The sequence below is a fragment of the Serinus canaria genome, chromosome 25 (assembly GCF_022539315.1).
Source record: "Serinus canaria isolate serCan28SL12 chromosome 25, serCan2020, whole genome shotgun sequence".
NCBI classification, from domain to species: domain Eukaryota; kingdom Metazoa; phylum Chordata; class Aves; order Passeriformes; family Fringillidae; genus Serinus; species Serinus canaria.
The window spans coordinates 9,398,628-9,426,627 of NC_066338.1; the positions used below are offsets into that span (position 1 = coordinate 9,398,628).

Below are 28,000 nucleotides of genomic sequence, written 5' to 3' on the forward strand. Positions count from 1 at the left end.
AAACTGGCCCTTAAAGAGGCTTCTTTCAAGTTAAACCCTTAAAAACGGCGGAAAACAGAGATTCCTCCTCAATTTATCTATTTAAACACGGAAAAAGTTGGATTTAGTCCTCACCTAAATCCCTAAAGTAACAGAAAGTAGTGATTCTTAGTCAATTAAACCTTTTCAAATCATGAAGGAGGCAGAATTTTCCTTCAATTTAAACCCTTAGAAACGTTTAAAAGAGTATTACTTTCATTGCCTCCGTTAGACCCGCGGGTAAAACGCGCTGTGCGGACACGGCGCGTCTGGGGGTGTTCGTGTCTCTTTAAATTCGCCGCCATCTTTGAACCGGCCGCGGCGGCTTCGCGCGCGCTCTGCGCAGGCTCAGGAGGGCCGGCGCGGCGCCGGAAGTGCGCCATGCGCGGGCGGAAGCGCGTCAGGCGCGGGCGGAAGCGGCCGTGCCGGGCGGGTGGCGGAGGGTCGCGGCGGCCGCGCCATGGTGGATTACAGCGTGTGGGACCACATCGAGGTCTCGGACGACGAGGACGAGACTCACCCCAACATCGACACCGCCAGCCTCTTCCGATGGCGGCACCAGGTGCGGCTCGGCCGCCCCGCGGCTCCCCCCGGGCCTGGCGCTCCGCGCGAGGCCCGTTCCCATGGCGACCGGACCCGGGGGGACGGGGGAGGCGGGGAGCCGGGCTTCGGTTGTTCGTGGGACCCCCGTGGGGCGGGGGGCTCTCGGAACGGGGAAGGGGTTCTGCTGTTCGCAGCTCCGGGGGCCGCCGTGGGGCGGGGGCTCCCCGCGTTCCGGTGGGATCATCCCCGGAGCCCCCGCGGGGAGCTCCCCCATCGCGGGGCACCCCAATTTCTGTGCCCTCATCCCGGGGCACCCTGTTCTCTGTGCCCCCATCTCTGTGCCCTCATCCCAGGGCACCCCATCCAGGCCCCCCCCAAATCCACCCCAAAATTCACCCTAAACCCACCCCAATTCTACCCCAAAATTCACCTCAAATTCACCCCAAATCCACCCCAAATCCACTCCAAAATTCACTCCAAATATGAATTTGGGGTTCCTGTGCCCAGGACACCTCGTTCCCTGTACCCCCCATCCCTGTGCCCCCCATCCCTGTGCCCCCGTTCCCCCATCCCTGCCTCGCCCAGGGGCTTTTCCTTCCCTTGGGAAGCCCCTCGGGGGGCTCAGCCCCCCCCAGACCCCTCTGTGTGCCCCAGGGCGGGGCAGTGACCCCTCCGAGGGACCCCCAGAGCCCCCCCCCAAATCCCTCCCCACGCAGCAGAGCCCGGGGTGGCGGAGTGGGGGGCTGCAGCTGCGTGGGTGCCCCCCAGGCCCGCGTGGAGCGCATGGAGCAGTTCCAGAAGGAGAAGGAGGAGCTGGATAAAGGCTGCCGCGAGTGCAAGCGCAAGCTGGCCGAGTGCCAGAAGAGGATGAAGGAGCTGGAGCTGGCCGAGCCCGAGAGCGGGAGGGGGGAGCTGGAGAAGCTCCAGGCCGAGGCCCAGCAGCTGAGGAACGAGGAGAAGAGCTGGGAGAGCAAGCTGGAGGAGCTGAGGAAGAAGGAGAAGAACATGCCCTGGAACGTGGACACGCTCAGCAAGGACGGCTTCAGCAAGGTGGGGTTTGGGGAGGAAACACCCCAAAAAACCGGCCCCAAATCTGTGAGGGGACCCCGAAAAACCGACCCCAAATCTGTGAGGGGACCCCGAAAAACCGGCCCCAAATCTGTGAGGGGACCCCAAAAAACCGACCCCAAATCCGTGAGGGGCTCCCCAAAAAACCGACCCCAAATCCGTGAGGTTTCCCCCCAAACGGATCCCTTCCCCCAGAGCGTTTTCAACGTGAAGCCCGAGGAGAAGGAGGAGACGGAGGAGCAGAAGGAGAAAAAGCACAAAACCTTCGTGGAGCGATACGAGAAGCAGATCAAACACTTTGGTGAGGGTCTGGGGGGCTTTGGGGAGCTGGGAGCAGCTCTTGGGGGTCTCCAGCCTTGGGAACCCCCCCACCCTGTGCTGGGAGCAGCCTGGAATCCTCCCACTCTGCTGAAAATTGAGGATTTTGTGTGGTTTCCCTGTTTTCTCCCTCTGAAGCAGAGTTTTGGGGCAGATCAGTTGAATTTCAGAAGGGGGTGCCCACCCTGCTGCCCACCCTGGTGCCCTCCCTGGTGCCCACCCTGCTGCCCACCCTGGTGCCCACCCTGCTGCCCTCCCTGGTGCCCTCCCTTGTGCCCTCCCTGCTGCCCTCCCTGCTGCCCGCCCTGCTGCCCTCCCTGGTGCCCACCCTGCTGCCCACCCTGCTGCCCACCCTGGTGCCCACCCTGGTGCCCTCCCTGGTGCCCACCCTGCTGCCCACCCTGGTGCCCACCCTGGTGCCCGCCCTGGTGCCCGCCCTGGTGCCCACCCTGCTGCCCTCCCTGCAGCCCACCCTGCTGCCCTCCCTGCTGCCCTCCCTGCTGCCCTCCCTGCTGCCCACCCTGCTGCCCTCCCTGGTGCCCACCCTGGTGCCCGCCCTGCTGTCCCTCCTGGTGCCCACCCTGCTGCCCGCCCTGGTGCCCTCCCTGGTGCCCTCCCTGCTGCCCTCCCTGGTGCCCACCCTGCTGCCCGCCCTGGTGCCCTCCCTGCTGCCCTCCCTGCTGCCCACCCTGCTGCCCTCCCTGCTGCCCTCCCTGGTGCCCTCCCTGCTGCCCTCCCTGCAGCCCACCCTGCTGCCCTCCCTGCTGCCCTCCCTGCTGCCCACCCTGCTGCCCACCCTGGTGCCCTCCCTGGTGCCCACCCTGGTGCCCACCCTGCTCCTGACGGGCTCGGAGGGGGTTCCCTCCTCAGGGACAGCAGGGTGACCCCCCCTGTGCTGCTGGCAGGGATGCTGAGGCGCTGGGATGACAGCCAGAAGTACCTGTCAGACAACCCTCACCTGGTCTGCGAGGAGACAGCCAACTACCTGGTCATCTGGTGCATCGACCTGGAGGTGGAGGAGGTGAGGAGTCGCAGTGGAATTGGGGTAAAATCCCCCCTTTTCCGGGCTGCAGCTGCCTGGTTCTCACCTCTCTGGGTTTGACCCTGTTTTTCCAGCCAGAAGAATGAGGGGGTTTGGGAATTACAAACAGGAGAGGGAAAAAGGGCTTTAAATCATCCTGTAAAGGCTCCCACGCCTGTTTTGGGAGAGGGGTTCACCCCCAGCCCCTCCTGCAGCTCCAGGGTTCACCTGGGATGAGGAGCCCAGAAAAAATCAAAACCCGAGAACTGGGGTTTAATTTGGGATCAAAAAGCTTCCAAAGAGGATCGAATCCAAACGCCCTTAACACACCTGCCAGCCCCTGCAGGGATGCCCTGGCCCAAATCCCCTCTCTGCCCCCCCAGAAGGGATTTGGGGCAGCTCTGGGGACTGTGACCCCCTCTTCCCCAGAAACACGCGCTGATGGAGCAGGTGGCCCACCAGACCATCGTCATGCAGTTCATCCTGGAGCTGGCCAAGAGCCTCAAGGTGGATCCCAGGGCTTGCTTCCGGCAGTTCTTCACCAAAATTAAGGTAAAAATCCCCCCTTTACCCCCCAAAACCCCTCCCTGGGGCCCGGTGCACCCCCATTCCCACAGGTTTAGCCTCAATGTTTTTTCCTTTTGGTGAGGTCTGACCAGGGGAGGGGGGTGAGGGGGAGAAGGAATAGGGTTGGGGTGGAAAAGGGGGGCTCAGGGGTGGAATTTGGGGTTTGGGGTTGGAATTTGGGGTTTAGGGGTGGAAATGGGGGCTCAGGGGCTGCAGATCGGGGATCAGAACCCCACTCTGAGGCACAAACCCCAATTCCCCTTCCTTTACCCCCAATTCCCCTTCCCTGCCACCCCAACTCTCTGGGGACATTCCCGGCTCCACGGGGTGGGAGAGGAGGGACCCGGGTAGATTTGGGTGAATTTGGGGCGGATTTTGGGATGGATTTGGGGTGAATTTTGGGATGGATTTGGGGTGAATTTTGGAGTAGATTTGGGATGGATTTGAGGTGAATTTGGGCTGGATTTGGTTTGAATTTGAGGTGGATTGATTAGGGATGGATTTGATGTGGATTAAGGATGGATTTGGGTGAATTTGGGGGTGGATTTGGGTGAATTTGGGGGTGAATTTGTGGTGAATTTGATGTGGATTAAGGATGGATTTGGGGTTGAGTTTTGTGGTGGATTTGGGGGTGAATCTGCGGTGGATTTGGGGCTGCATCCCCCCCAAACCCCTTTTCCCAGACGGCAGACCAGCAGTACCTGGAGGGCTTCACGGAGGAGCTGGAGGCGTTCAAGGAGCGCGTGCGGGGCCGGGCGCGGGCGCGGCTGGAGAAGGCGCTGCGCGAGTACGAGGAGGAGGAGCGCCAGAAGCGCCTGGGGCCCGGCGGGCTCGACCCCGTCGAGGTCTACGAGTCCCTGCCCGCCGTGAGTCTGGGGCCAAACCCCCCGGATTTGGGTCTTTTGGGGCCCCGTGAGTCTGGGGCCAAACCCCCCGGATTTGGGTCTTTTGGGGCCCCGTGAGTCTGGGGCCAAACCCCTCAGATTTGGGTCTTTTGGGGCCCCGTGAGTCTGAGGCCAAACCCCCCGGATTTGGGTCTTTTGGGGCCCCGTGAGTCTGGGGCCAAACCCCCCGGATTTGGGTCTTTTGGGGCCCCGTGAGTCTGGGGCCAAACCCCTCAGATTTGGGTCTTTTGGGGCCCCGTGAGTCTGGGGCCAAACCCCCCGGATTTGGGTCTTTTGGGGCCCAGTCAGTCTGGGTCAAAACCCCCTGGTTTGGGGCATTTCAGGTCTCCCCCTGCCCCCTGTGAGTTTGGGCTGAAACCCCCCGGCTTTGGGGCCTTTCAGGGGCTCCCACAAGTGGCTCCCCGCTCTGAGGGGGTTTTGGGGTTAAATCATGAGGTTTTGGGTGTTGGAGGTTTGGGGGGTCGTGGTGGGATTGTTGGTCACAGTCAGTCCCAGTGCGGGTCTGGTTTTGAGGCTCAATCCCCAGTTTTGGGTGGTTTGAGGTTTTGGGGTGTTTCCTTGGGATCGTTGGGTCCCAGTGTGATCCCAGTCTCTCCCAGTACATCCCAGTCACTCCCAGCCCATCCCAGTCATTCCCAGTGTGTTCCCAGTCTCTCCCAGCCCATCCCAGTCTCTCCCAGCCCCACTGACCAGTCCCTGGGCCCGGCAGGAGCTCCAGAAATGCTTCGATGTCAAAGACGTTCAGATGCTGCAGGACACAATCAGCAAAATGGACCCAACCGTGAGTTCTGTACCCCAAAAACCCCTTGGGAGGGGTCCCAGATCCTTCAGGGGAGCCCCAAATCCCTCGGGCTGTCCCCAGATCTCTCGAGGATGTCCCCAAACTCCTCGAGGCTGTCCCCAAACCCCTCGGGATGTCCCCAGACCCCTCGAGGCTGTCCCCAAACCCCTCGAGGCTGTCCCCAGACGCCCCGGTGCCCTTTTCAGGAGGCCAGGTATCACATGCAGCGCTGCATCGACTCGGGGCTCTGGGTGCCCAACGCCAAGGGCGGGGACGGGCCCGAGAGAGGCGCGGGGGAGGCGGCGCTCTACGAGGAGATCAAGAAGGAGGAGATCAAGAAGGAGGAGATCAAGAAGGAGAACGGCGCCGAGCAGGAGGCCAAGCCCTGAGCGGGGCCACGCCCCCGGAAAAAAAGCCGGAAAAGGTCAAAAGAAAAAGAAAAAAAAAAAAACAAACCAAACCAACTCGCCCTGTCGGAAAAGCAGCAAAAGCAGGCGGGGAGGGGTCGTGCGCCACCCCCCCCCCCCCGCAGCCCCCTCCCCGCTCCCCTCACACCCCCCCCCGCGCTTTTCACGCCGTAGAGACTTTTGGGGAAGGATTTTGGGAGGTTTGGGCCCCCCCGGCCCCTCCCCGGTGGGTTTGGGGTGCGGGGGGGTCGGAGCCGCGGTGCCAGAGCGGAGAATAAAGAGATTGGAGAAGCTGAGAGTGGCCTGGGGGTCTGGGGGCCTTTGGGGGGGTTGGGGGGCTTTAGGGGGCAGGGACGAACTGGAGCCGACCTGGGAGGGACGGGGGGCAGCGACCCCATCCTGCCAGGGGGGCTTGGGCTGCCCAGTTTGCATCCCAGTGCAGCTGTGCCCGTGGGTTTGGATCCAGCTGTGCCCGTGGGTTCGGATCCAGCTGTGCCCGTGGGTTTGGATCCAGCTGTGCCCATTGGTTTGGATCCAGCTGTGCCCATGGGTTCGGATCCAGCTGTGCCCCTCCCAGCACCCCCCAGTCCGGATCTGTCCCGCTCCCAGTTTGGGTCCAGTTGTGGTTCTGGTCCAGCTGTGCGACCCCCAGTTCTGGATCCAGCTGTGCCCCTCAGTTCTGGATCCAGCTGTGCCCCTCAGGCCACGCCCCCTTTACCTGCGCATCTTGGACCCCTCCTTTCTCTAGAGCCCGCCCCCTCCCGCCCCTGAGCCAATCAGAGCCTTTCCCCAGGGGCGGCTCCGCCCATGGGGCGAAGCCGCGTGGGCGTAGCCTGGCACCGGCCAATGGCAGCGCGCGTCTCTCGCGGCCAATGGGAGGCGGCGACGCTGCGGGGCGGAGGGAGCTGGAGCGGCGGCCGGGCCTGGCCGGTACCAACGGGGGGGACCGGGAGGGGGGGAGCCGGTACCACCGCATGGACCGGCGTCAGCCGGAGGGATAACGGGGGGTGGTGGCAACCGGGAGAGGGGAGAGGGTCGGTGACCACCGGGAGGGGCGGTACCAACCGGGGGTGGGCCCGGAACCAGCCCCGTGAGGGGCCGGGGGCCGGTACCAACCGGGACGGGGGAGAGAGGGGGCAGGGGCCGGTACCAACCGGGACGGGGTGGGGGGGGAAATGTCCTTTGAGAGACTGAAATGGGTCAAAATTCTCCCCAAAATGGGTCAAAATTTCGTCTTGAAGCGGGTCAAAATCTACCCTGAAATGGGTCAAAGTTTCCTCTTGAAGTGGGTCAAAAATGCACCCTGAAATGGATCAAAATCCATCCCGAAACAAATCCAATCCATCCCGAAAAGGGTGAGAGTCCACCCTGAAACAGGTGCAAAACCCATCGTGAAGGGGGTCAAAATTCCCCCTTAAACACATCCAGAATCCCTCCTGAAAATCCCCAAATCCACCCCAAAATGGGCCCCAATCCCGTTTTTTCCCCCGCAGCTGCTGCCATGTACCCGGCACAGCCCAGATTTGGGGATGCTGTTTCTGAGCCCCAATCCCGTCCCTGAGCCCCAATCCCGTGTTTTTGCCCCCGAGGTGCCGGTGCCATGTCCCTGTGCCAGCCCAGCTCTAGGGGTGCTGTTTTTGAGCCCCAATCCCCTGTTTTGTCCCCCGAGGTGCCGGTGCCATGTCCCTGTGCCAGCCCAGCTCTAGGGGTGCTGTTTCTGAGCCCCAATCCCGTGTTTTTGCCCCAGAGGTGCCGGTGCCATGTCCCTGTGCCAGCCCAGCTCTAGGGGTGCTGTTTCTGAGCCCCAATCCCCTGTTTTGCCCCCGAGGTGCCGGTGCCATGTCCCTGTGCCAGCGCGGGGCCGCGGCCGAGCCCGAGGGCTGCGGGTTCCCGGCGGGCGCGGGGCTGAAGGTGCTGCTGCACTGGAGCGGGGACGAGGAGCGCGAGCGCTGCCGGTTCTACGGCCGGGGGTCCCTGAGCGCCGAGGAGATCTGCATCGACCTGGCCCGCAGCCTCGGTGAGCCCGGCAGCCCCGGGAGCCGCGGCCCGGGGGCACCGAGAGGGGATCGGGGGCTCGGGAGGGCTGGGCAGGGCGGGTCCTGCTCTGTGACACCCCGGGAAAGCAGCGGGAATTCCCAGGGAAAGCACCGGGGAGATCCAGGGGAAACACCGGGGGAAACAGCAGGAATATCCAGGGAAAACACCGGCAATCCCCAGGGAACACACCAGGAATTCCCAGGGAATACAGCAGGAATTCCCAGGGAACACACTAGGGAAAATATCAAGAATTCAGAAGGAACACAACCAGCAATCCCCAGGGAACACACCAGGAATTCCCAGGGAAAACACCAGGAATTCAAAGGGAAAATACCAGGGAAAACGCCAGACATTCCCAGGGAACACTGGATCCCAACTGGATTCCTTCCCAAAGCTGAGAAAATCCCAGTTTTCTGTTTTTTTGGGAATAAAACCCAGTGAATTTTGTGGGGGTATTTTTTGGGGGGGAATGAAGAGGCTGAGTTCAGGTTTATTGGGAATAAAACCAGCCGAGTTTCGGTTCCTTGGGAGCAAACCCCCTGGAATTTCAGTTTTTGGGAGCAAACCCCCGGTCCCAGCTGGCTTTTCCCATTCCTGGCAGGAATTACCCCGCTCTGCTACAACCTCTTCGCCCTCTACGACCCCCAGAGCCGGATCTGGCTCCCTCCCAACCACCAGTTCCACATCGGGAAGGACACCAGCATCAACCTGATCTTCAGGATGAGGTGAGGCCTCTCCCATCCTGGATTTCCTTGGAAAAACCAGTCCCAGTTGAAGGAAGGAAATGCTGGATTCGGTCTCTCCATCAGTGCAGAGAAATCCTCTTCTTTCTTCCCAAAACCCCTCGCCTTCCTCCCCGGCGTCCCTCAGAGGGGTTTTTGGGATCAGCAGGGGGTCCATGGCTAAAAAAGGTGGGGAAAGCTTTAAACGATCCCGTTCTGGAGGCAGGAGGAGGCTGCTGCCCTTCCCTCCCAGCTCGGATTCATTCCCTCTGCTCAAATCCCAATTTTTTCAAGCACGTGGCTGTTTCCCCTGTAGTTCCGAGAAGTTTTTCTCCTTAAAAACTCCAAAATCCCCTGATTTGAGCCCAGGATGTGGCTCCCAGCACGGGGCCAGCCCCTCTCCTGCTGTCCTCTCCCCCTTCCAGGTTTTATTTCCGGAACTGGCACGGGATGAACGAGAAGGAGCCGGCGGTTTTCCGGAACGTGCCGCGCGCGGGGGATTCTCCCGAGGAAAAACCTCCCGGAGGAGCTTTGCTGGACAGATCCTCCTTCGAGTACCTGTTTGAGCAGGTAACGGGGCAGGATTCGGGGGAAAAATGAGGTGATTTTCCTCAGTCCAGCTGGATCTGGCTCAGGATCCATTTTTCCATCCCTGGGGGTTTATTTAAAGATAAAAACCCCGCTAAGTTTTCCCTGTGGGAATGTTTTATCCTGCTGGGGTTGGAGCTGGGTGGGATTCTGTAATTCCATGGGATAATTTTCTCTCTTGAGGGATTTTTGCTCGTGGTCCCACCTTTTAAATAGAAAAGCGTGAAGAAAATCTTTCTGGACATCACCTCAGGGCAGAGTTTTAGTCCCAGTTACTCCACATTTAACAGGGAAAATTTGAGTTCATCAACGACGTCGCCTCCCTGAAGGATTTCCAGAGCGAGCCGGAAATGCAGAAGTTCAAGAACGAGAGCCTGGGGATGGCCGTGCTGCACCTCTCCCACATCGCCATCAAAAAGGGCATTTCCCTGGAGGAAGTGGCCAGGAAGTACAGGTGAAACTCCTGCTTTTCCAAGGGGGTTTTTCCTTGGTTTTCACTGGGTTTTTTCTCCTTGTTTTCTGCGGTTTCTCCGTTGCATCCCAACCTCTTCCTGCACCCCCTCCCGGCAATTCCCCCCTTTTTTTTGGCAGCTTCAAGGACTGCATCCCGCGCTCCTTCCGCCGCCAGATCCAGCAGAACAACTTCCTGACGCGGTTCCGGATGAAGAACGTCTTCCGCCGCTTCCTGCGGCGCTTCCAGCGGCACACGGTGGCCGCGGGCAGCCTGACGGAGCGGGACGTGATGTACAAGTACCTGGCCACCCTGGAGCAGCTGGCTCCCCGCTTCGGGAGCGAGCTCTTCCCGGTGCTGTCCCTGGAGACGGTGGCCGAGGGCGAGAAGGGGCCGCCCTGTGCCAACGGGGGCCACGCGGGGCCCGAGCAGCCGCTGGGCCCCAGGGACTGTCCGGTCACTCACCACGTGCTGGTCACCGGCACCGGCGGCATCCAGTGGCGGCCAGTGCCCGCAGAGGTGGGTTGGGATGGGGTGGCTTTGGGATGTGCCATTCCTGCCCCAAATCCTCGGTCTCTGGTGGCTTTGGGATGCTCCATTCCTGCCCCAAATCCTCTGTTTGTCCTTGGTCTGTGGTGGCTTTGGGATGCTCCATTCCTGCCCCAAATCCTGTGTTTGTCCTTGGTTTGTGATGGGTTTGGGATGCTCCATTCCTGCCCCAAATCCTGTGTTTGTCCTTGGTTTGTGATGGGTTTGGGATGAGCCATTCCTGCCCCAAATCCTTGGTTTGTGGTGGGTTTGGGATGAGCCATTCCTGCCCCAAATCCTGTGTTTTTCCGCGGTTTGTGGTGGGTTTGGGAGGAGCCATTCCCATCCCAAATCCCATCTTCTTCCATGATTTGTGGTCCTAGGTTTTGCCTGGGGTGCTGTCTCTCTTCTTTTTCCAGTTTTCCCAGTTTCCCACCCAAATCCATCCCACACCATCTCCTTCATTTGTGCATCCAGGCTGTTCCTCGCCCTCCAGCTTATCCCAGTTTCCCCCCAACCCTTCCCCGCAGCAGGAAAAGTCTGGAATTCTCCTCTCTGCCCCCCCACAGAGCACGGAAAGCTTCTCCCAGCGTGGATATTTTGGGAGGAAAAGCAGGAACAAGGAGCCGGAGGCGCAGCCGGCGGAGCGGAGCGAGACCCCCTGGTGCCATTTCTGCGATTTTCGGGAAATCACCCACGTGGTGGTCAAGGACTCCAGGATCAGCATCCACCGGCAGGACAACAAGTGCCTGGTGGGTGGGGGATCCCTGATCCCTCCCGGCGCTGGGATCCCGGGATTGCTCCGCCCAGGGCGACGCTGGGAGGAACAGGGGGTTTCATCTGGGTTTTATGGGGTTTTCTTAGGGTTTCCCGTGGGTTTCCTGCAGGTTTCCCAAGGGGTTTTTTTAGGGTTTCCATGGATTTCCTGCAGGTTTCCCATGGGATTCTTTGGGGTTTCCCATGAGGCTTTTTAGGGTGTTTTTAGGGTTTCCCGCAGGTTTCCCGTGGGTTCCCTGCTCACCCCGGTGCTCTGTGCCTCCCAGGAGGTGCTGCTGCCCTGCCCCAGCAGTGCCCTGGCTCTGGTGTCCCTGGTGGACGGATATTTCCGGCTGACAGCCGACTCCAGCCATTACCTGTGCCACGACGTGGCCCCGCCGCGGCTGCTCCTGAGCATCCACAACGGCATCCACGGGCCCATGCAGTGAGTGCGGCTTCCCTGCGGATCACCCGCATCCCAGGGCTCATCCCGGAGCTGCTCCGTGTCCTCGGGGCGGTCCCTGGGTGTTTCATCTGCTTTGGGTTCATCCCAGTCCATTCCACGTCCCTTGGGTTCATCCCGAGCAGTTTCCTGTCCTCAAGGCTCATCCTTATTAATTTCTTTTCCTCAGGGTTCATCCCAATCCATTCCCTGCCCTCAGGGTTGATCCCAATCCATTCCACTGCCTTTGGGCTCATCCCAATCCATTCCCTTTCTTCAGGGCTCATCCTTGTCCATTCCATGTCCTTTGGGCTCATGCCGATCCATTCCATGTCCTTGGGGCTCATCCCAATCCATTCCCTGCCCTCAGGGTTGATCCCAATCCATTCCACTGCCTTTGGGCTCCTCCCAATCCATTCCCTTTCTTCAGGGCTCATCCTTGTCCATTCCATGTCCTTTGGGCTCATGCCGATCCATTCCATGTCCTTGGGGCTCATCCCAATCCATTCCCTGCCCTCAGGGCTCATCCCCATCCATCCCTCCCCTCCCTTTTCCAGGGAGGAGTTTGTCTTTGCCAAGCTCCGCCGGGAGGAGCCGGAGGAAGGGCTCTACATCCTCCGCTGGAGCGTCCTGGATTTCAACCGCATGATCCTGTCCGTGCTCAAGAGGAGCCACCAGCAGGTAGGGACGCGGTTCCCAGCGTGGGATTCCCGGGAATTGTGAGCTCTGGAATGACCCGGGAGCCTCGTGGCTTCAGCTCCTGCCTCTCCCGGCTTTGCCAGGCTCCTGGGACGCCGGGAGCCTTCAAGTACCGGCAGTTCCGGATCCAGAAGAAGGGAGACTCCTTCGTGCTGGAGGGCTGGGACCGGGAGTTCCCCTCCCTGCGGGAGCTCCTGGACGTGCTCAAGGGCTGCACCCTCAGATCCGGCGAGGACAACTTCACGGTGAAGAGGTGCTGCCCGCCCAAGCCGGGAGGTAGGGGCAGGGATCATCCCAGGGATTGGGAGCAGGAAGATCCGGGAGCTCACGGGGTCCCGTTCCCTCCTGTCCCAGAGATCTCGGACCTGCTGATCACACGGAAGGCGAAGGACAACGGGAAGCAGATCCTGAACCTCACCCAGCTCAGCTTCCACCAGATCCGCAAGAACGAGATCACCCAGGTGCTGCTTTCCAGGGATTTTCACTGCTCAGATTCCTGGAATCCAGTGGGGGAAGTGGAGGGATCCACTCTGCTTTCCTGGGATTCTTGGGATGGAGGAACCTGCTCTGGCTTCCTGGGATCCGTGGAATGGTGGAAGAATCCTCTCTGCTTTCCTGGGATTCTCTGCCTTCCAGGGATTCCCTCCAGATCCCAGGATCCTCCCACACTCCCAGGGCAGCCAGCAGGATGGATTTATTGTTTCATCCCTTCCCTTTCCAAGGAAAAGGGAAATAAAAATCCCTGTGGAAGCGGCTTTCTCTCACATTGGGAGGCGGGGGGAATTCGGGGAGGGATCCAGGTGAGCATTTCCACCTTCCCAGGGTCCAACAGCTCTTGCATTTCCCATTTTCCCAGCGAGCCCACCTGGGCCAGGGCACCCGGACCAACATCTACGACGGGGTCCTGAGCGTCGGCGGGAGCTCCGGGAACGACGACGAGGCCGAGTATTTCTCCACGGAGCAGAACAACAACGGGCGGGAGATGCACGTGGTGCTCAAAGTCCTGGACCCCAGCCACAGGGACATCGCCCTGGTGAGCCCTTCCCGGGCTGGGAGACACGGATCCGGGGGTGGGATGGGACCCCAGAAGGGCTGGGACATGGCAGGAGGGTTGGAATATGGATTCAGGGGCTGGAGTGTGGATCCAAGGGCTGGAATAAGGATCCAGGGATTAGAAGTTGGCTCCAGGAGCTGGAGTGTGGATCCATGAGGGCTGGAATTCCTCCTGGCTTTTGGTTCTGGAATTTGGCTCCCAAAGGGCTGGGATGGGGCTCCTGGGATCTCCAGGAACGGCAGGACCCCGCTGCCATCCCTGCTGTCCCCAGAGAGCTGGGACGGGGTTCCCAGGAGCTCCTGGCCCCTCGGGAACGCCGGGACCCTGCTGCCATCCCCGCAGGCATTCTTCGAGAGCGCCAGCCTGATGTCCCAGGTGTCCCACGTGCACCTGGCCTTCGTGCACGGCGTCTGCGTGCGCGGCTCCGAGAGTGAGTCCGGCAGCACCCCCCGCCCCGCTCCCGGCCCCAATCCCGTGGGATCACCCTGGTTTTCCCCGCAGACATCATGGTGGAGGAGTTTGTGGAGCACGGGCCCCTGGACGTGCTGCTGCGCAAGGAGAAGGGCCGAGTCTCTGTGGGGTGGAAAATCACCGTGGCCAAACAGCTGGGGAGTGCCTTGAGCTACCTGGTAACTCCAGCTGGGAATCCCCTAACCCTAACCCTGACCCTAACACTGATCCTGACCCTAACCCTCCCTTTCCTCCCTTTTCCCAGGGGATAATCAGATTTTTAGGGTCATTCCGCCTTTCCTGCAGCCCATCTGCGCTCCCTCTCCCCTGCTCCGGGAATTCCAGTCCTCCTTGGATTCATTTTGGAGCTGGGAAAAGCAAGGGATGAGGATGGGATTCTGAGCAGGGGGCTGGAAAATCCCCTTTATCATTTTATTCCCTGTTTCGGGTTAATCTTGGAGCAAAATCCCAAGAGAGGGAGGTGAAATTCCAGCCAGGAGTTCCAGTTTTTCGTTTTATTTTCCAGAGGCTTCACCTTGCCCTGTGGCGTTGCTGGGATTTCTCCCAGTATTTATTTTTTCTGGGATTGTTTTCCAGTATTCACTTATTATTGGGGATGTTGGAATTTGCTATGGGAAAAATGAATACTGGAACGTTATTATGGGGGAAATTATTACAGGAATTTTTTTACTGGGAAGATTTATTATTGGGAAATAATTTAGTATTAAAATAATACTAGGAAAAGTAAATAAAAGGAAACTGAATAGAAAAGGAATAAAAGGAAACGGTAAAATATTTACAATAAATAAAAAATAATTGATTTTTTTTTTTTTTTACTTATTTCCCAATAATTTTTCCTTTTCTCAGGAGGATAAGAACCTGGTGCATGGGAATGTGTGTGCCAAGAACATCCTGCTGGCCAGGAAGGGGCTGGAGGATGGATCCATGCCCTTCGTGAAGCTCAGCGACCCCGGGGTCAGCTTCACTGTGCTCTCCCGGGAAGGTATGGGATTTTCAGGGGCAAAATCCAGGTTATTTCTCCCCCCCTTTCCCTGATAATTCCCATAGGTTGTGGCCAGAGCTCTTTTCACAGAGTATTCCCAGCTTTTCCAACCCGAATTTTCCCAATATTTGGCATTTGAATATGGGAATTACACCTGGTTTGGTCCCCAAGCTGCTGTCAGGGATGATGACACCCCATTCCAATTCCTGGGATGCTTTTACCATGGGCTCTCCCCCTGTAAATCCCGTATTTTATCTCTTTAAAATCCCAAATTTTATATCTTTAACATCCCATATTTTATGCCTTTAATATCCCTTTTTTACACCTTTAATATCCTATACTTAACAATCTATATTTAATACTTTAACCCTTCACTTTCAACGTTTTACACGTAACAGACTAACACCCCAAACACGCCATCGCCCCCAATAAATAATTGAAATACACATTTCATACTTTCCTGGTGGGATGTGCCCCTCAGAGCGCGTGGACAGGATTCCCTGGATCGCCCCGGAATGCATCCGGGATGTGGGGAACCTCAGCACGGCCTCGGACAAGTGGAGTTTTGGGACAACCCTCCTGGAAATCTGCTTCGACGCCGACGTCCCGCTGAAGGAGCGCACTCCCTCCGAGGTGATTCCCGCTGTTTTCCCTGTTTGGGGCTGGATTTGGGGGTCGGGTTTGGAGTTTTTCCCCTGTTTTTCCCGCAGAAGGAGCGTTTCTACGAGAAGAGGCACCGGCTGCCGGAGCCTTCGTGCCGGGAATTGGCCTCGCTGATCTCCCGGTGCCTCAACTACACCCCGGTGGAGCGGCCGTCCTTCCGCACCGTGCTGAGGGAGCTGACCCGGCTGCAGCCGCACCGTGAGGGGGGGAAATGGGGAAAAATCCTGGGAAACGAGGATGAGGGTCCTGGGTCCGGGAAATGGGCGTGAGGGAGCTGTCCCTGCTCCAGGCGCTCCGTGAGGGGCGGGAACGGGGAAAAATCCTGGGTTAATGGAGAAAAATCCCGTGAGGAATGGGGAAAATCCCGGGGAGAACGGGGATGAGGGTCCTGGATCGGGGAATAGGGGAAATCCCTCGATTCTGTGGGGAAAAGAGGCGTGAGGGAGCTGACCCGGCTGCCGCCGCTCCGTGAGGGCAGGAACGGCGAAATCCCAGGGGAACGGGGAGGAATCCTGAGGAAATGGGGAGAAAACCTAGGGAAACGGGGGAAAATCCCGTGGAAACGGAAAAAATCCCGGGGGAAACGGGGCAAAATGAGGCGTGAGGGAGCTGACCCGGCTGCAGCCGCTCCGTGAGGGCGGGAACGGCGAAATCCCGTGGGAACGGATAGAAATCCTGGGGAAAGGGAGAAAAATCCCAGGAGGAATGGGGGGAACCCCCGGGGTTTTGTGGGGGAAATCCCGGGGAAAGGGGGATGAGGGTCCTGGATCGGGGAATGGGGGAAATCCCAGGATTCTGTGGGGAAAGGGGCGTGAGGGAGCTGACCCGGCTGCCGCCGCTCCCTGAGGGGCGGGAAAAGGAAAATCCCGGGATTCTGTGGGGGAAAGGGAGGAAAGGGAAAAAAGGAAAACCCAAGATCCCTCGCAGACCTTGTGGACGTCACGTCGGTGAATCCCGACTTCCCGGTGTCGGATCCCACCGTCTTCCAGAAGCGGTACCTGAAGAAAATCCGGGAGCTGGGGGAGGTCAGTGGCGTCCTGAGGTCTGGAATTCTGGGGAAGCTCCTTTTCCTGTCTGGATCCGAAATCCCACTCTTTTCCCTGCGTATTTCCCTGGCTGGACCCAAATTTCCACGTTTTAATCCTTATTTTCACATTTTAACCTATTTTCCCTGCTGATTTCTCCCTCCTTTTCTGAACTTTCTTGACCCCCTCTGCATCCTCCCAGCACAGGGAAGCCCCAAAACCTCCTTTCCCCGCCCAAATTCCAAAAATTTATCCTTCTCCAGGGCCACTTTGGGAAGGTGAGCCTGTGCTGCTACGACCCCACCAACGACGGCACCGGGGAGATGGTGGCGGTGAAATCCCTGAAATCTGGGAGCAGCCCCCAGCTCCTGAGCTCCTGGAAGAGGGAAATCCAGATCCTGAAGACCCTGTACCACGAGAACATCGTCAAGTACAAGGGCTGCTGCAGCGAGCAGGGTGAGGGAGAAACCCCTGGGATTTTCCAGTGGATCAGCCACGGAGAGCTTAAAAAGCCCCAATTCCCACGTTTTTTTTGGCTGGGAATCGCTGTCCTGGCAGGAATTTGGGGGCTCTCGTGGTGGTCCCCGCATTGCCACGTGTCTGTTGCAGGGGACAAGGTGGTGCAGCTGATCATGGAGTACGTCCCGCTGGGAAGCCTCCGGGAATTCCTGCCCAAGCACCCCCTGAGCCTGTCCCACCTCCTGCTCTTCGCCCAGCAGATCTGCGAGGTGAGCCCGGAATGGGGCTGGATCCCAAAAATACAGGATGATTCCCGGAAAAATGGGGTTGGACGACTCAAAAATGGGGGTTACAGCCCCAAAATGCAGCTGGATTGACAAAAAAATGGGGTGGGACCCTTTGGAAATGGGGCTGATTCCTAAGAAATATGGATGAACCCCTCAAAACTGGGGCTGACACCTCAAAGTGAGGCTGAACTCCAAAAACTGGGATTGAATTCCCCCCAAAAATGGGCAAACACAGGAGTGCCAACCCTCAAATAGGGCTTAATTCCCAAAAATGGGGCCGATTCCCAAGAAAAAGGGGATGAACCCCCCAAAATACCTCACAACTCCCCCAGAAACGCCTCAAAACCCCCCAAAACCACTTCCAACCTTCCCGAATCCAGCCATAATTTCTTTTTTTTGCCCCGTTTTCCCAGGGCATGGCCTACCTGCACTCCCTGCACTACATCCACCGGGACCTGGCCGCCAGGAACGTGCTGCTGGAGAACGAGCACGTGGTGAAAATTGGGGATTTTGGGCTGGCCAAGGCCGTCCCCGAGGGCCACGAGTACTACCGCGTGCGGGAGGACGGCGACAGCCCCGTGTTCTGGTGAGGGATTCCGGGGTTTGGGAGCCTTCTGGGAGCGCTGCTGCATCCCAAACCCCAGAGCCGTGACCCCGGATGGTTCCAGGTACGCCCCGGAGTGCCTCAAGGAGTGTAAATTCTACTACGCCTCGGATGTTTGGTCTTTTGGGGTGACCCTCTACGAGCTCCTGACGCGCTGCGACCCCGGGAGCAGCCCCCCGGCCGTGAGTCCCGTGGGAATTCCAGGGGTTCTGGGTGGAAATCAGGGGTTTTCCCCCATGGTTTTGGGGTTTTCTTCCTCCCCTCACAGAAATTCCTGGAGATGATCGGGGCCACGCAGGGGCAGATGACAGTGCTGAGGCTGATCGAGCTCCTGGAGAGGGGGAAGAGGCTCCCCATGCCCAGGGATTGTCCCTGCGAGGTGGGAAACAGGGAAAAGGGGGCAGAAAATGGGGAAAAATGGGGAGGGAAGGAGGAAAAGGGAGAGAGGGAGGAGAAAAGGGGGGAAACAGGGAAGGGAGAAGCGGGAAAATGGGAAGGGAGAAAGGAAAATGGAAGGGGAGAGATGGAGGAAAAGTGGGGAAGAGGAAGGGAAAAAGTAGGAGGAGGAATGATGAGGAAAATGAGGAAGAAAGGGGGAAAATGTGGAGAGAAGGAGAAAAAAATGGGAAAGAGGAGGAGCCAAGTGGGAAGGGAGGAGAGGAAAGGGGAATGTTTCACATTCCTGGGGGAAGGGGAGCGAGGTTTTCCTGGGATTCCCAGGGGGGTTTTCCCAGGATTTCGGGGGAAGTTTTCCCAGGATTCCTGGGCAGGATTTCCCGGGATTTTGGGGCAGGATTTCCCAGGATTTCCCCCTTTTCCCCCAGGTTTACCGGCTGATGAAGAACTGCTGGGAGGCCGAGGCCTCGTTCCGCCCGGCCTTCCCCAACCTCGTGCCCGTCCTGAGGAGCTTCCAGGAGAAGTACCGGGCTCAGGCCCCCTCTGTCTTCAACCTCTGCTGAGGGGGGACCCCAAAACCCCGGGGGATGGGGGGGGAAATCACCCCAAAAGATCCCTTGGGATGGGGGGGAAAATCCCCAAAAATCACATTGAACTGGGGGGAAACACCCCAGAAAATGTCATGGGATGGGGGGAGAAATCCCAAAAAAACCCCATGGGATGAGGGGGGGAAAATCCCATAGAATGGAGGGGGGGGAAAACCCCCCCAAAAATCCATGCAACTTGGTGGGGGGAAACAAACACCCCAAAAAATCCCATGGGATGGGGGGAAATCCTAAAAGATCCAAGAAATGGGGGGGAAATCACAAAAATTCCCATGGAATAGGGGAAAGAAAAAACCCCAAAAAAATCCATGGAATGGGGAGAAAACCCCAAAAAAATCCCATGAAATGGGGTGGGGGGGAACCCCAAAAAATCCATGGAATGGGGAGAAGAAAAAACCCCAAAAAAATTCATGAAATGGGAGGAAAAACCCCCAAAGTTCCATGGGAAGAGGGGGGACCCCAATTCCAGACCAACCCCCCAAAATTCCTGATTGTTCCCCCCCCCCCCCCCCCACCAAACACTGTGAACGAGCTCTGGGGCCGGAGGTTTTGGGGTGAAAAGGGGGGATTTGTGGATTTGTGCGTTTCTGGAACTGTTGCCTTATTCCCAGCCCCATCCTCTCCCCCCGTTTGGGGCTGGGGTCGTTTTTGGGGGGTGGGGGGGGCTGGATCTCCTTCCTGCCCTCCAGGATTTGGGGCCTTTTCCCAAAAAAAACCCCAAAAACGGGAATTCCACGGAAAAAAAAAAAACAAACCAAACCAAACCTGGCACTTTATCGGGGTTTTGGGGAATTCCCAAAAATTCCCTTATTTATTGCCTGCTGTGCCCTCCCCCCCAGGAGCTGGGGGGGATTTGGGGGGAATCCCCTGGAATTTGGGGAAGGGGGTTTGGGGGGAGCCCCCGGGATTTTGGGGGATCCAAAGGGTCCCTGAATAAAGGATGGAAAAGGCTCCGAGTTTGGGGTCTCTGTTTGGGGATTTGGGGGTCGTAATTTAGGTTATATTGGGGTCTTTCTGTGAGTTATTTTTGGGTCTCTCTTTGGGTTTTTCGGGTCTCTGTGAGGCTCTTTTGGGGTCTCTGGGTTGTTTTTGCGGTCTCTGGGTTTTTTGGGGTCTCTATTTGGGGTTATTTGGGGTCTGTTTGGGTTATTTTGGGGTCTCTATTTTGGTTGTTTTGGGGTCTCTATTTCGGTTATTTTTGGGTATTTGTTTGGGTTATTTTGGGGTCCATTTGGGTTTTTTGGGGTCTCGATTTGGGATGTTTTGGTGTATTCAACGGTCCAACGGAACCAACGAATAGGAGTCCGCTATCTTGGGGCTCGCCCGCTACTGTCCAATCCCAGCCGCGGACACAACGAGCCCTCCCTCCCGTCCAATAGCAACCGCCGGCTCTTCCGTAGTGTTTTTCCGCGCCGCCCAATCCCCGCCTCGGATACTCGAGTCCGGCCCCTCCTCCAATGAGAAGGCGCGTTGTTGGCTTGGCGGGCGGCGGCGGGGCCAAGATGGCGGCGGCGCTGTCGGTGAGCGGGGCCGGGCCCGGGCCCGGAGCGGAGCCACCGGCGGGGCCCGGCCTGGCCCCCGAGGAGGAGCTGCCGCCGCTGGACCCTGCCGAGGTGCGGAGCCGCCTGGAGCACAGCGAGCGGCAGTTCCGCAACCGGCGGAAGGTGCTGATCCGCGGCTTACCGGCGGATGTGACCAACCAGGTGAGGGGGTACCGGGAACGGGATGGAGAACGGGGGTGAGGGGAAACCGGGAAGAGGAACGGGAATGCGGGCAGTGAGCGGGGAAGCGGGGCCGGAGCCCCAAATCCATCCCGGATCTCTCTTTCCTTCCGAACCTTTCCCTGCTCTGTCTCCAAATCCCCTTTTTTTCCCCAAAACCCGCAATCCCCAAAGATCCGCCTGAGATTCCCTCCTGGAATTCCCGCAGCCCCCCCGGGCTCGTTTTTCCCTTGCCGGTCCCGGTCCCGGGGTGAAATCATCGCCCCGAGGCCGAAGGTTGGGAATTAATTGGGGAAGGGCGAAGGCTGGAGCCGGAGGAGCCGGTCCGGGAGGAGGAGGAGGAGGAGGAGGAGGAGGAGGAGCCGGAGCTCCCCGGGCTGTCCCGAGGGAATAAACCCTGGGATAAAGCCTGGATCCTGAGGCGGCCCGCGGGAATTCCCGGGAATTCGGGAGGGCCGGGATTCCTCAGATGGGGGGGTGGGAAAGGGGAGGGTCCCTGGGATGAGGGGGTTCGGGAAAAGGGAGAATTCCTGGGAAAAGGGGGTTTGGGAAAAGGGAAGGATCATCCTGCCCCAAGAGCCCCATTCCCATGGAGAATCCCGGCTTTTCTCAGGATATCCACGAGCTGCTGAAGGACTACGAGCTCAAGTATTGCTTCGTGGACAAGTACAAGGGCACGGGTGAGGAGCAGCCCTGGGATCAGCCTTCCCCTTTTTCAAATCCACTTTTTGGAGGAATCCTCCCCACTCCCAAACCCCATTTCTCCATTAACCCTCCCCATTCCCAAACACCGTTTTTCCACAAATCCTCCCCATTCCCAACCCTGTTTCCCAGCCCCATTTCTCCCTATTCCCAACCCCATTTCTCCCCCATTCCCTGCCCTATTCCCAGCCCCATTCCTCCATTAACCCTCCCCATTCCCAGCCCCGTTTCTCCCATTCCCAGCCCCATTCCTCCCCCGTTCCCAGCCCCATTCCCCCCCATTCCCAGACCCATTTCCCCCATTTCTCTCCCCATTTCTCCCCCATTCCCCCCCATTCCCAGCCCCGTTTCCCCCCCGTTCCCAGCCCGTCTCTCTCTCCCCGTCCCAGCCCTATTTCCCCCGTTTCTCTCCCTGTTTCTCTCCCCATTTCTCTCCCGTTCCCAGCCCCGTTCCCAGCCCCATTCCTCCCCCATTCCCAGCCCCATTCCTCCCCCATTCCCAGCCCCATTCCCCCCTTCCCAGCCCGTTCCCAGCCCCAGTTCCCCCGTTCCCCAGCCCCGTTCCCCCATTCCCAGCCCCGTTCCCAGCCCCATTCCACCCGTTCCCAGCCCCGTTCCCAGCCCCAGTTTCCACCTTCCCAGCCCCATTCCACCCGTTACCAGCCCCATTCACCCCATTCCCAGCCCCCATTCCCCCCATTCCACCCGTTCCCAGCCCCGTTCCCCCGTTCCCAGCCCCCATTCCCCCGTTCCCCGCCCCGTTCCCCCGTTCACCAGCCCCTTTCCCCCCCGTTCCCAGCCCCGTTCCCCCGTTCCCAGCCCCTTTCCCCCCCGTTCCCAGCCCGTCTCTCTCTCCCGTCCCAGCCTTCGTCACGCTGCTGACGGCCGAGCAGGCGGCGGCGGCGGTCGGGCGCTTCCACGGCCGCTCGCTGCGGCAGCGCGCGCTGCGGGTGCAGCTGCAGCCCACGGAGGCCGTGCTGTGCGTGGCCAACCTGCCCCGCCTGCTGAGCCAGGCGCAGTTCGAGGAGCTGCTGCGGCCCTTCGGCAGCCTGGAGCGCTGCTTCCTGGTCTACAGCCGGGCCACGGGCCACTCCAAGGGCTACGGCTTCGTGGAGTTCATGAAGAAGGACTCGGCGGCGCGGGCGCGCTCGGAGCTGCTGGGCAAGCGGCTGGGCAGCCGCAGCCTGCACGTGCACTGGGTGGACGCGGCCCAGCTGAGCCCCGAGCTGCTGCACTCGCGCTGCCTCTGCGTGGACAGGCTGCCCCGCGGCTTCAGCGACCTGCAGGGGCTGAGAGCCATCTTCGAGGGGGTCTGCGAGCCCTCCTTCTGCCAGGTGGGTCTGGGGGTTGGGGTTTGGGGGGTTTGGGGTCTGGGGTTTGGGGTTTGGGGTCAGGGGGAGGAGAGCACAGGCTGCCCCGCGGCTTCAGCGACCTGCAGGGGCTGCGCAGGGTGTTCGAGGGGGTCTGTGAGCCCTCCTTCTGCCAGGTGGGTCTGGGATTTGGGGTCTGGGGTTTGGGGTCTGGGGATGGAGGAGGAATTTAGTGAGACCGGAGGGATTTGGGGCTGAGGGAGGGATTAGGGGATGCAGGGTGGTTTTAGGGAGAAGGAAGGGGTTTGGGTGTCTGGGATGGATTTGGGGCTGAGGGGAGGATTCGGGGCTGGCACATTTGGGAAGATTGGTGACATCCAGAGATTTGGGGTTCTGGGTGGGCTTTCCCCCGTTTGTCCCCTCACTGTCCCTCTGTCCCATGTCCCCAGCTGGCCTACGGGCAGGACGGGCAGCCCAAGGGTTTTGCAGTGCTGGAGTTCGAGTCCCCAGAGGCGGCCGAGCGAGCCCAGCTGGCCACGGACGGGTTCCCCCTGTCTGGGCAGCACATCCGTGTGTCCTTCTGTGCCCCCGGCCCCTCCGGCCGCAGCATGCTGGCCGCGCTGATCGCCGCGCAGGCCACGGTGAGCCCTCAGCAGCAGCCTCACTGTCATCATCATCCTCATCCTCACCGTCATCATCATCCTCATTGGCATCCTCACCCTCATCCTCACTGTCATCCTCATCCTCATCATCACTGTCATCCCCTTCCTCACCCTCATCCTCCTGTTCTTCCTCCCTGCCTTGCCATGGGATTTTTGGGACTTTTGCTCGTGCCAAGAGCTGGGATCCTGTTGGGATCACCCTGATCTTTCCGGGATCAAAAACCCCAGATCCCAAACCCCAGCCCCAGATCCCAAATGCCAAACCCCAGATCCCAAGCCCCAGATCCCAAACCCCAGCCCCCAGCCGCTTTTCCCCCAGATTCCCTTTTTTCCCTCTTTCCAAGGCTCTGAACCGTGGCAAGGGGCTCCTCCCCGAGCCCACCCTGCTGCAGATCCTGGGCAGCCTCGGGAACCCGGCCTCACTGCAGCTGCTGCTCAACCCCCTGCTCCACGGGGCCCTGGGGGCCAAGCAGGGTAGGATTCGGGGCATTTGGGGCAAAAACGGGAATTTTCGGGAATTTCTGTGCCACTCCTCCTCCTCCTCCTCCTCCTGTTCCCAGCAGGAATTTTGGGAGCTGCTCCTTCCCTTCCCCTGGTGCCCAACCCGGCGCTCTCCACGGCTCTGCTCCAGCTGGCTCTGCACAGCCAGGCCCAGGTAGGCTGGAATTCCCACCTTTCTCCTGGAATTCTGCTGCTTTCCCTGGAATTTCGCTGTTTTCCCAGCTTTTTTCCCTGGAATTTTGCTCTTTCCCAAGGTTCTTTCCACCCGGGGCCGGGGTCTCCATGGATTTTTTAATGGATAATCCACTTCCATGGGGGATTTTTTTGGGATAATCTCCTTTTTCAGGGCTTTATCCTCCTTTTTTTCCTTCCAGAAACCGGGAATTTTGGGCGATTCCCCGCTGAGCTCCCTGGCCCAGCCCCCTGGGAAGCTCCTGGGGGAGATTCCCTCAGGTAAATCCCAAATCCCAGCACACCTGGAGCCTCACCTGGGGGGTTTTCCCTTCTGGGTGTGGATTTGGGGAGAGGAAAAATCCCCCCAGAAAAATGGGAAACCTCGGAATTGGGTGGGAAAAGAGAGATTTGGGTGGGAAAAGGGGGATTTGGGCGGGAAAAAGGGAGATTTGGGTGGGAAAAGGGGGATTTGGGTTGAAAAAGGGGATTCTAGTGGGAAAAGGAGGATTTGGTGGAAAAAGGGAGATTTGGGTGGGAAAAGGGGGATTTGGGTGGAAAAAGGGGGATTTGGGTGGGAAAAGAGAGATTTGGGTGGGAAAAGGGGGATTTGGGTGGGAAAAGGGAGATTTGGGCGGGAAAAGGGGGATTTGGGTGGGAAAAGGGGGATTCTGGTGTGCCCCCCAGCCCCGCCTGTTTTTCCCTCTGTTTTGAGCTCTTTTCCCGATTTTCTCCCCGCTCCCACACCCCCCCCCCCATTTCCATGTTTTGGGAGCTGCTGCCAGGCTGGCTCCGAGCCCCTTCCCAGACCCTTCCCCTTTTCCAGGTGGTCCCGTGCCCGGGGACCTGGCCCAGCCCCGCGGCAAGTCCCCGGTCCTGGCCCCGTTCCTGGCGCAGGAGAAGGCGGCGCTGGGACCCCCGGGGACCCCCCCGGGGCTGGGACCCCTCCCCAAACCCCTCCCCAAAGCCCAGCAGGGCGAGGGCGGAGCCCCCGCCCCCACGGTGAGCACCCCCAGCCCCAAAAATCCGGGGTGGGACCCCCAAAAACTCCAGGGTGGGACCCCCAAAAATCCGGGGTGGGAACCCCAAAATTCTGGGATGGGACCTCCAATAACAATGGGATGGACTTCCCCCAAATTACAGGATGGGACCCCCAAAAATTCCGGGGTGGGACCCCCCCAAAATTCAAGGGTGGGATCCTCAGAATTCCAGGGTGGGACCCCCAAAATTCCAGGGTGAGACCCCCAAAATTCTGGGATGGGACCCCCAAATTCTGGGAGCTTCCTGAGCCCCTCTGGAGCCCCCAGATGCCCCCAAGGGACGCCAAATCACCCCAAGATCCCCCAAACCCCTCCAGGACCCCTCTGAACCCCTTGGGATCCCCCAGACCCCCTCAGGACCTCCCTGAGCCCCCCAAATTCCCCCCCCAGGTCTCTCTGCTGGGGGAGCCCCCCAAAGATTTGAGGATCCCCCTCAATCCCTACCTGAACCTGCAGAGCCTCCTGCCCACGCCCGGCCTGGCAGGTGAGTCACAGGAAATTCCCTTCTTATTCCCAGAATTTCCCTTTTTATTCACAGAAATTCCCTTTTTATTCCCAGAATTTCCCCTTTTATTCCCAGAAATTTCCCCCTTTTTATTCACAGAAATTCCCTTTTTATTCACCAGAATCGTATTCCCGATTTCCCCCTTTTTAGAATTCCCCTTATACAGAATTCCCTTTTTATTCCCAGAAATTCCCTTTTTATTCCCAGAAATTTCCCCCTTTTTATTCACAGAAATTCCCTTTTTATTCCCAGAATTTCCCCCTTTTTATTCACAGAAATTCCCTTTTTATTCCCAGAAATTTCCCCCCTTTTTTTGGGCGGTTTTCCCTGTTTTTAACCAATCTCACGTTTATTTTTTCCAGGAAAAGGGTTTAAGGTGAAACCTGGAGTTTTGGGGACGCCCCCGCCCGACGCCTTCGCCGCCGACTTCCCGGTCAGGGGAATTTTGGGTTGGAACCGGGAGGTTTTGGGGAGTTTCAAACTGGGGGTAAAACCCCCAAATCCCTGCTTTTCCTGGGAATTGGAGAACCTTGTTTTTTCCAGAAAATGAGGGAGGAGAAAAAAACCCCGAAACCTCCATTTTTATGGGAATTGGAGGGAAAAACAATTCCCCCCAAATCCCTTTAAAAAAACCTCAATTTTTAAACGGGAATTAGAGGGAAAACCACCCAAACCCTCCTGGTTTTTGTGGGAATTAAAGAACCCCCCCCAAACTCCCCATTTTCCTGGGAATTTGGGGATCCCCCCTCCAAACCCCCCAATTTCCCCCGGGCAGGATTTGGGGTCCCGGATTTTCCCCCAGCCCCGCGACCACGCCGGCTCCATCCTGGGGGGCTTCGGGCCCGGCAGGCACAAGGTAAGACCCCATTTTGGGGGGAAATCTGGGGGTTTTGGCAGTTTGGGGAGTTTGCAGCTGCCCGTGCTCCCCTTGCAGGTGTCCCCCTCCTCCTCGGGGCTGGACAGGGCGGGTCTGGGACCCCCAGGGCCCCCCTTCTTCTCAGGATCCCCCAGTTCCTACTTCACCAGCGGCCTCCAGGCCGGGCTCAAGCAGAGCCACCTCAGCAAGGTGAGACCCCTCCCCGAATTCTGCAGGGCCCCCTGCCCTTCTTCCCTTAAATCCCCTAAAATCCCATTAATAATCCCCTAAAATCCCATTAATAATCCCCTAAAATCCCATTAATAATCCCCTGAAATCCCCTAAAATCCCATTAATAATCCCCTGAAACCCCTTCAAAACCCCCTAAAATCCCATCCAAATCCCATCAAACCCCTTCAATTCTATTGATTTTCACCCCAGACCTTTTTTCCCCTTAAAATCCCTTAGAATTCCTAAAAATTCCTTGAAATCCACTCAAAATCCCCTTAAAACCCCTAAAAATTCCTTGCAGTCCCCTTAAAATCCTTTAAAAACCCCTTTAAACCTTAAAAAAACCCTTAAAACCTTAAAAAAACCCTAAAATCCTTTTAAAAATTGTTATAAAATCTCCTAAACTTCCTTTTGAACCCGTTTTGTTTCTCCTGTTCCCCCCAGGCCGTCGCCGTCCCCCCGAGCTCCGACTCCCTCCTGGCCTTGGCTCCCCCCAGCTCCCACCCCAAGGTACCAAACCCCCCCAAAAGGACAGTAACCCTTCCCAAAGGCCCCAAACCCGCCCGAAATGACCCCAAATTCTCCTTGCAGACGCCGCTGGGGGGGCACAAGAGGGGCTTCTCCCACCTGCTGCCGTCGCCCGAGCCCAGCCCCGAGGGCTCCTACGTGGGCCAGCACTCCCAGGGCCTGGGGGGCCACTACGCCGACTCCTACCTGAAGAGAAAAAGGATATTTTAGTGGGGGAAAATCCCAAAACAGCCCCAAAACAAACCCCGAAAAAATCCCCAAAAAAATTCCCCAAAAAACCCCCAAAAATCCCAAAAATAACCCAAAAAATCGCAAAAAAACCCACCAAAACATCCCCAAAAATATCCCCAAAAATCCCAAAAAAGCCCCCAAAAACCTCAAAAACAAAATCCCCAAAAATCCCCCAAAAAATCCCAAAAAAACCACTCCAAAAAACCCCCCAAAAAAACCCCAAAAACAAATACTCAAAACTCCATAAATCCTGCCCAAACCCCGCCATGGTTTTTGCTTTATTTTCATCACAATTTCCTTTTTATTTCTTTTTAATTTCCCCCCCCCTTTTATTTTTTTTTAGCTTTTTTGGGGGTTTTTTGGTTTGTTTTTTTTCTTTTAAGCGATTTTAGGACTTTTGACATCCCTTGAAGGATTTGGGGGGGATCCCCTCGATCTCCCCTAAATTTTGGGGTTTTTTCTGCCTCCCCCTGCCCAGAGCAGCCCCCGGAGCCCCCAGAGTCGCTCCCTGCCTTAACTGCTGCTTTGGGGTGGGGCCCCAAAATTCCAATTCCAGGGACCCCCCCCAGCCTTTTTTGGGGGGAATTCCCACTTTTTTCACACTTTTGGTGTTTTTCCCCTTTTTTTGGGGTTTCCTCCTTTTTTTGGGGTCCAATCCCTCTCTTTACACATTTCACTGGGTGTTTTTTTTTGCTGTTTATTTTTTTTTGTGTTTCCCCCTTTTTTACCAACTGGAGCCGCTGCCGTTTTTTACGCTTTTTTTTTTGGGGGGGTAAAATCGGCCTTTTTACTTTAACGCTGTTTTTTATTTTAATCCACCAAATCTTCCTCCTTTCTCCTTTGTTTTTTTTTTTTGGGGGGAGTTTCCCAGGATTTGCGCTCTTTTCCCTGTTTTTACTGTCTGGTTTTGCTGCACGGGGGGATCTGGGGGGGGCTGTGTCCCCCCCACCCCCCTCCCCTCCCCCCCAAAATAAAGTTCTATTTATATCTCTACCCCCACCCTTTTTTTGGGTTATTTCGGTGTCGTTTCGTTATTTCTGCTGCCTTCTCCTTTCGGGGGGAGCCCCTTGAGCCCCCTCCCCATTTTGGGGTCATCCTGTGTCCCCAGACCGGGGCAGGGACCCCCAAAAACTCACCCAGAACCC

The 28,000-nt window shown here is 58.1% G+C and overlaps 3 protein-coding genes across 5 annotated transcripts; all 3 read left to right on the forward strand.

The window, feature by feature from the left end:
* Positions 1-400: 400 nt before the first annotated feature.
* Positions 401-5,924, forward strand: CDC37 (cell division cycle 37, HSP90 cochaperone). Its single transcript, XM_050984114.1, has 8 exons — positions 401-580; positions 1,330-1,611; positions 1,825-1,930; positions 2,853-2,968; positions 3,398-3,520; positions 4,219-4,401; positions 5,150-5,221; positions 5,428-5,924. Exons 1-8 carry the CDS (start codon positions 479-481, stop codon positions 5,608-5,610), a joined length of 1,167 nt encoding a protein of 388 aa, XP_050840071.1. The 5' UTR covers positions 401-478; the 3' UTR covers positions 5,611-5,924.
* A 590-nt stretch (positions 5,925-6,514) lies between these two features.
* TYK2 (tyrosine kinase 2) lies at positions 6,515-19,156 on the forward strand. The gene is made up of 24 exons (XM_050983902.1): positions 6,515-6,555; positions 7,452-7,645; positions 8,267-8,390; positions 8,813-8,957; positions 9,266-9,429; positions 9,567-9,945; positions 10,524-10,706; positions 10,998-11,155; positions 11,710-11,833; positions 11,935-12,127; positions 12,206-12,312; positions 12,708-12,884; positions 13,248-13,335; positions 13,407-13,534; positions 14,223-14,358; positions 14,840-14,991; positions 15,069-15,219; positions 15,949-16,046; positions 16,310-16,502; positions 16,656-16,774; positions 17,206-17,378; positions 17,461-17,578; positions 17,665-17,775; positions 18,221-19,156. The coding sequence occupies exons 2-24, from the start codon at positions 7,468-7,470 to the stop codon at positions 18,353-18,355; spliced, it is 3,534 nt and encodes a 1,177-aa protein (XP_050839859.1). The 5' UTR covers positions 6,515-6,555; positions 7,452-7,467; the 3' UTR covers positions 18,356-19,156.
* A 318-nt stretch (positions 19,157-19,474) lies between these two features.
* Positions 19,475-27,118, forward strand: RAVER1 (ribonucleoprotein, PTB binding 1). 3 transcript variants are annotated; one of them, XM_050983978.1, is made up of 14 exons: positions 19,475-20,100; positions 20,732-20,798; positions 21,685-22,154; positions 22,580-22,771; positions 23,137-23,266; positions 23,353-23,447; positions 23,668-23,746; positions 24,291-24,466; positions 24,895-24,988; positions 25,372-25,442; positions 25,785-25,865; positions 25,944-26,075; positions 26,541-26,606; positions 26,688-27,118. In XM_050983978.1, exons 1-14 carry the CDS (start codon positions 19,855-19,857, stop codon positions 26,832-26,834), a joined length of 2,046 nt encoding a protein of 681 aa, XP_050839935.1. In that variant the 5' UTR covers positions 19,475-19,854; the 3' UTR covers positions 26,835-27,118. The 3 variants fall into 3 exon arrangements, with proteins under 3 accessions (XP_050839935.1, XP_050839933.1, XP_050839934.1); XM_050983976.1 differs by having other exon boundaries at positions 25,785-26,075; XM_050983977.1 differs by having other exon boundaries at positions 23,356-23,447; positions 25,785-26,075.
* The last annotated feature ends 882 nt before the right edge of the window (positions 27,119-28,000 follow it).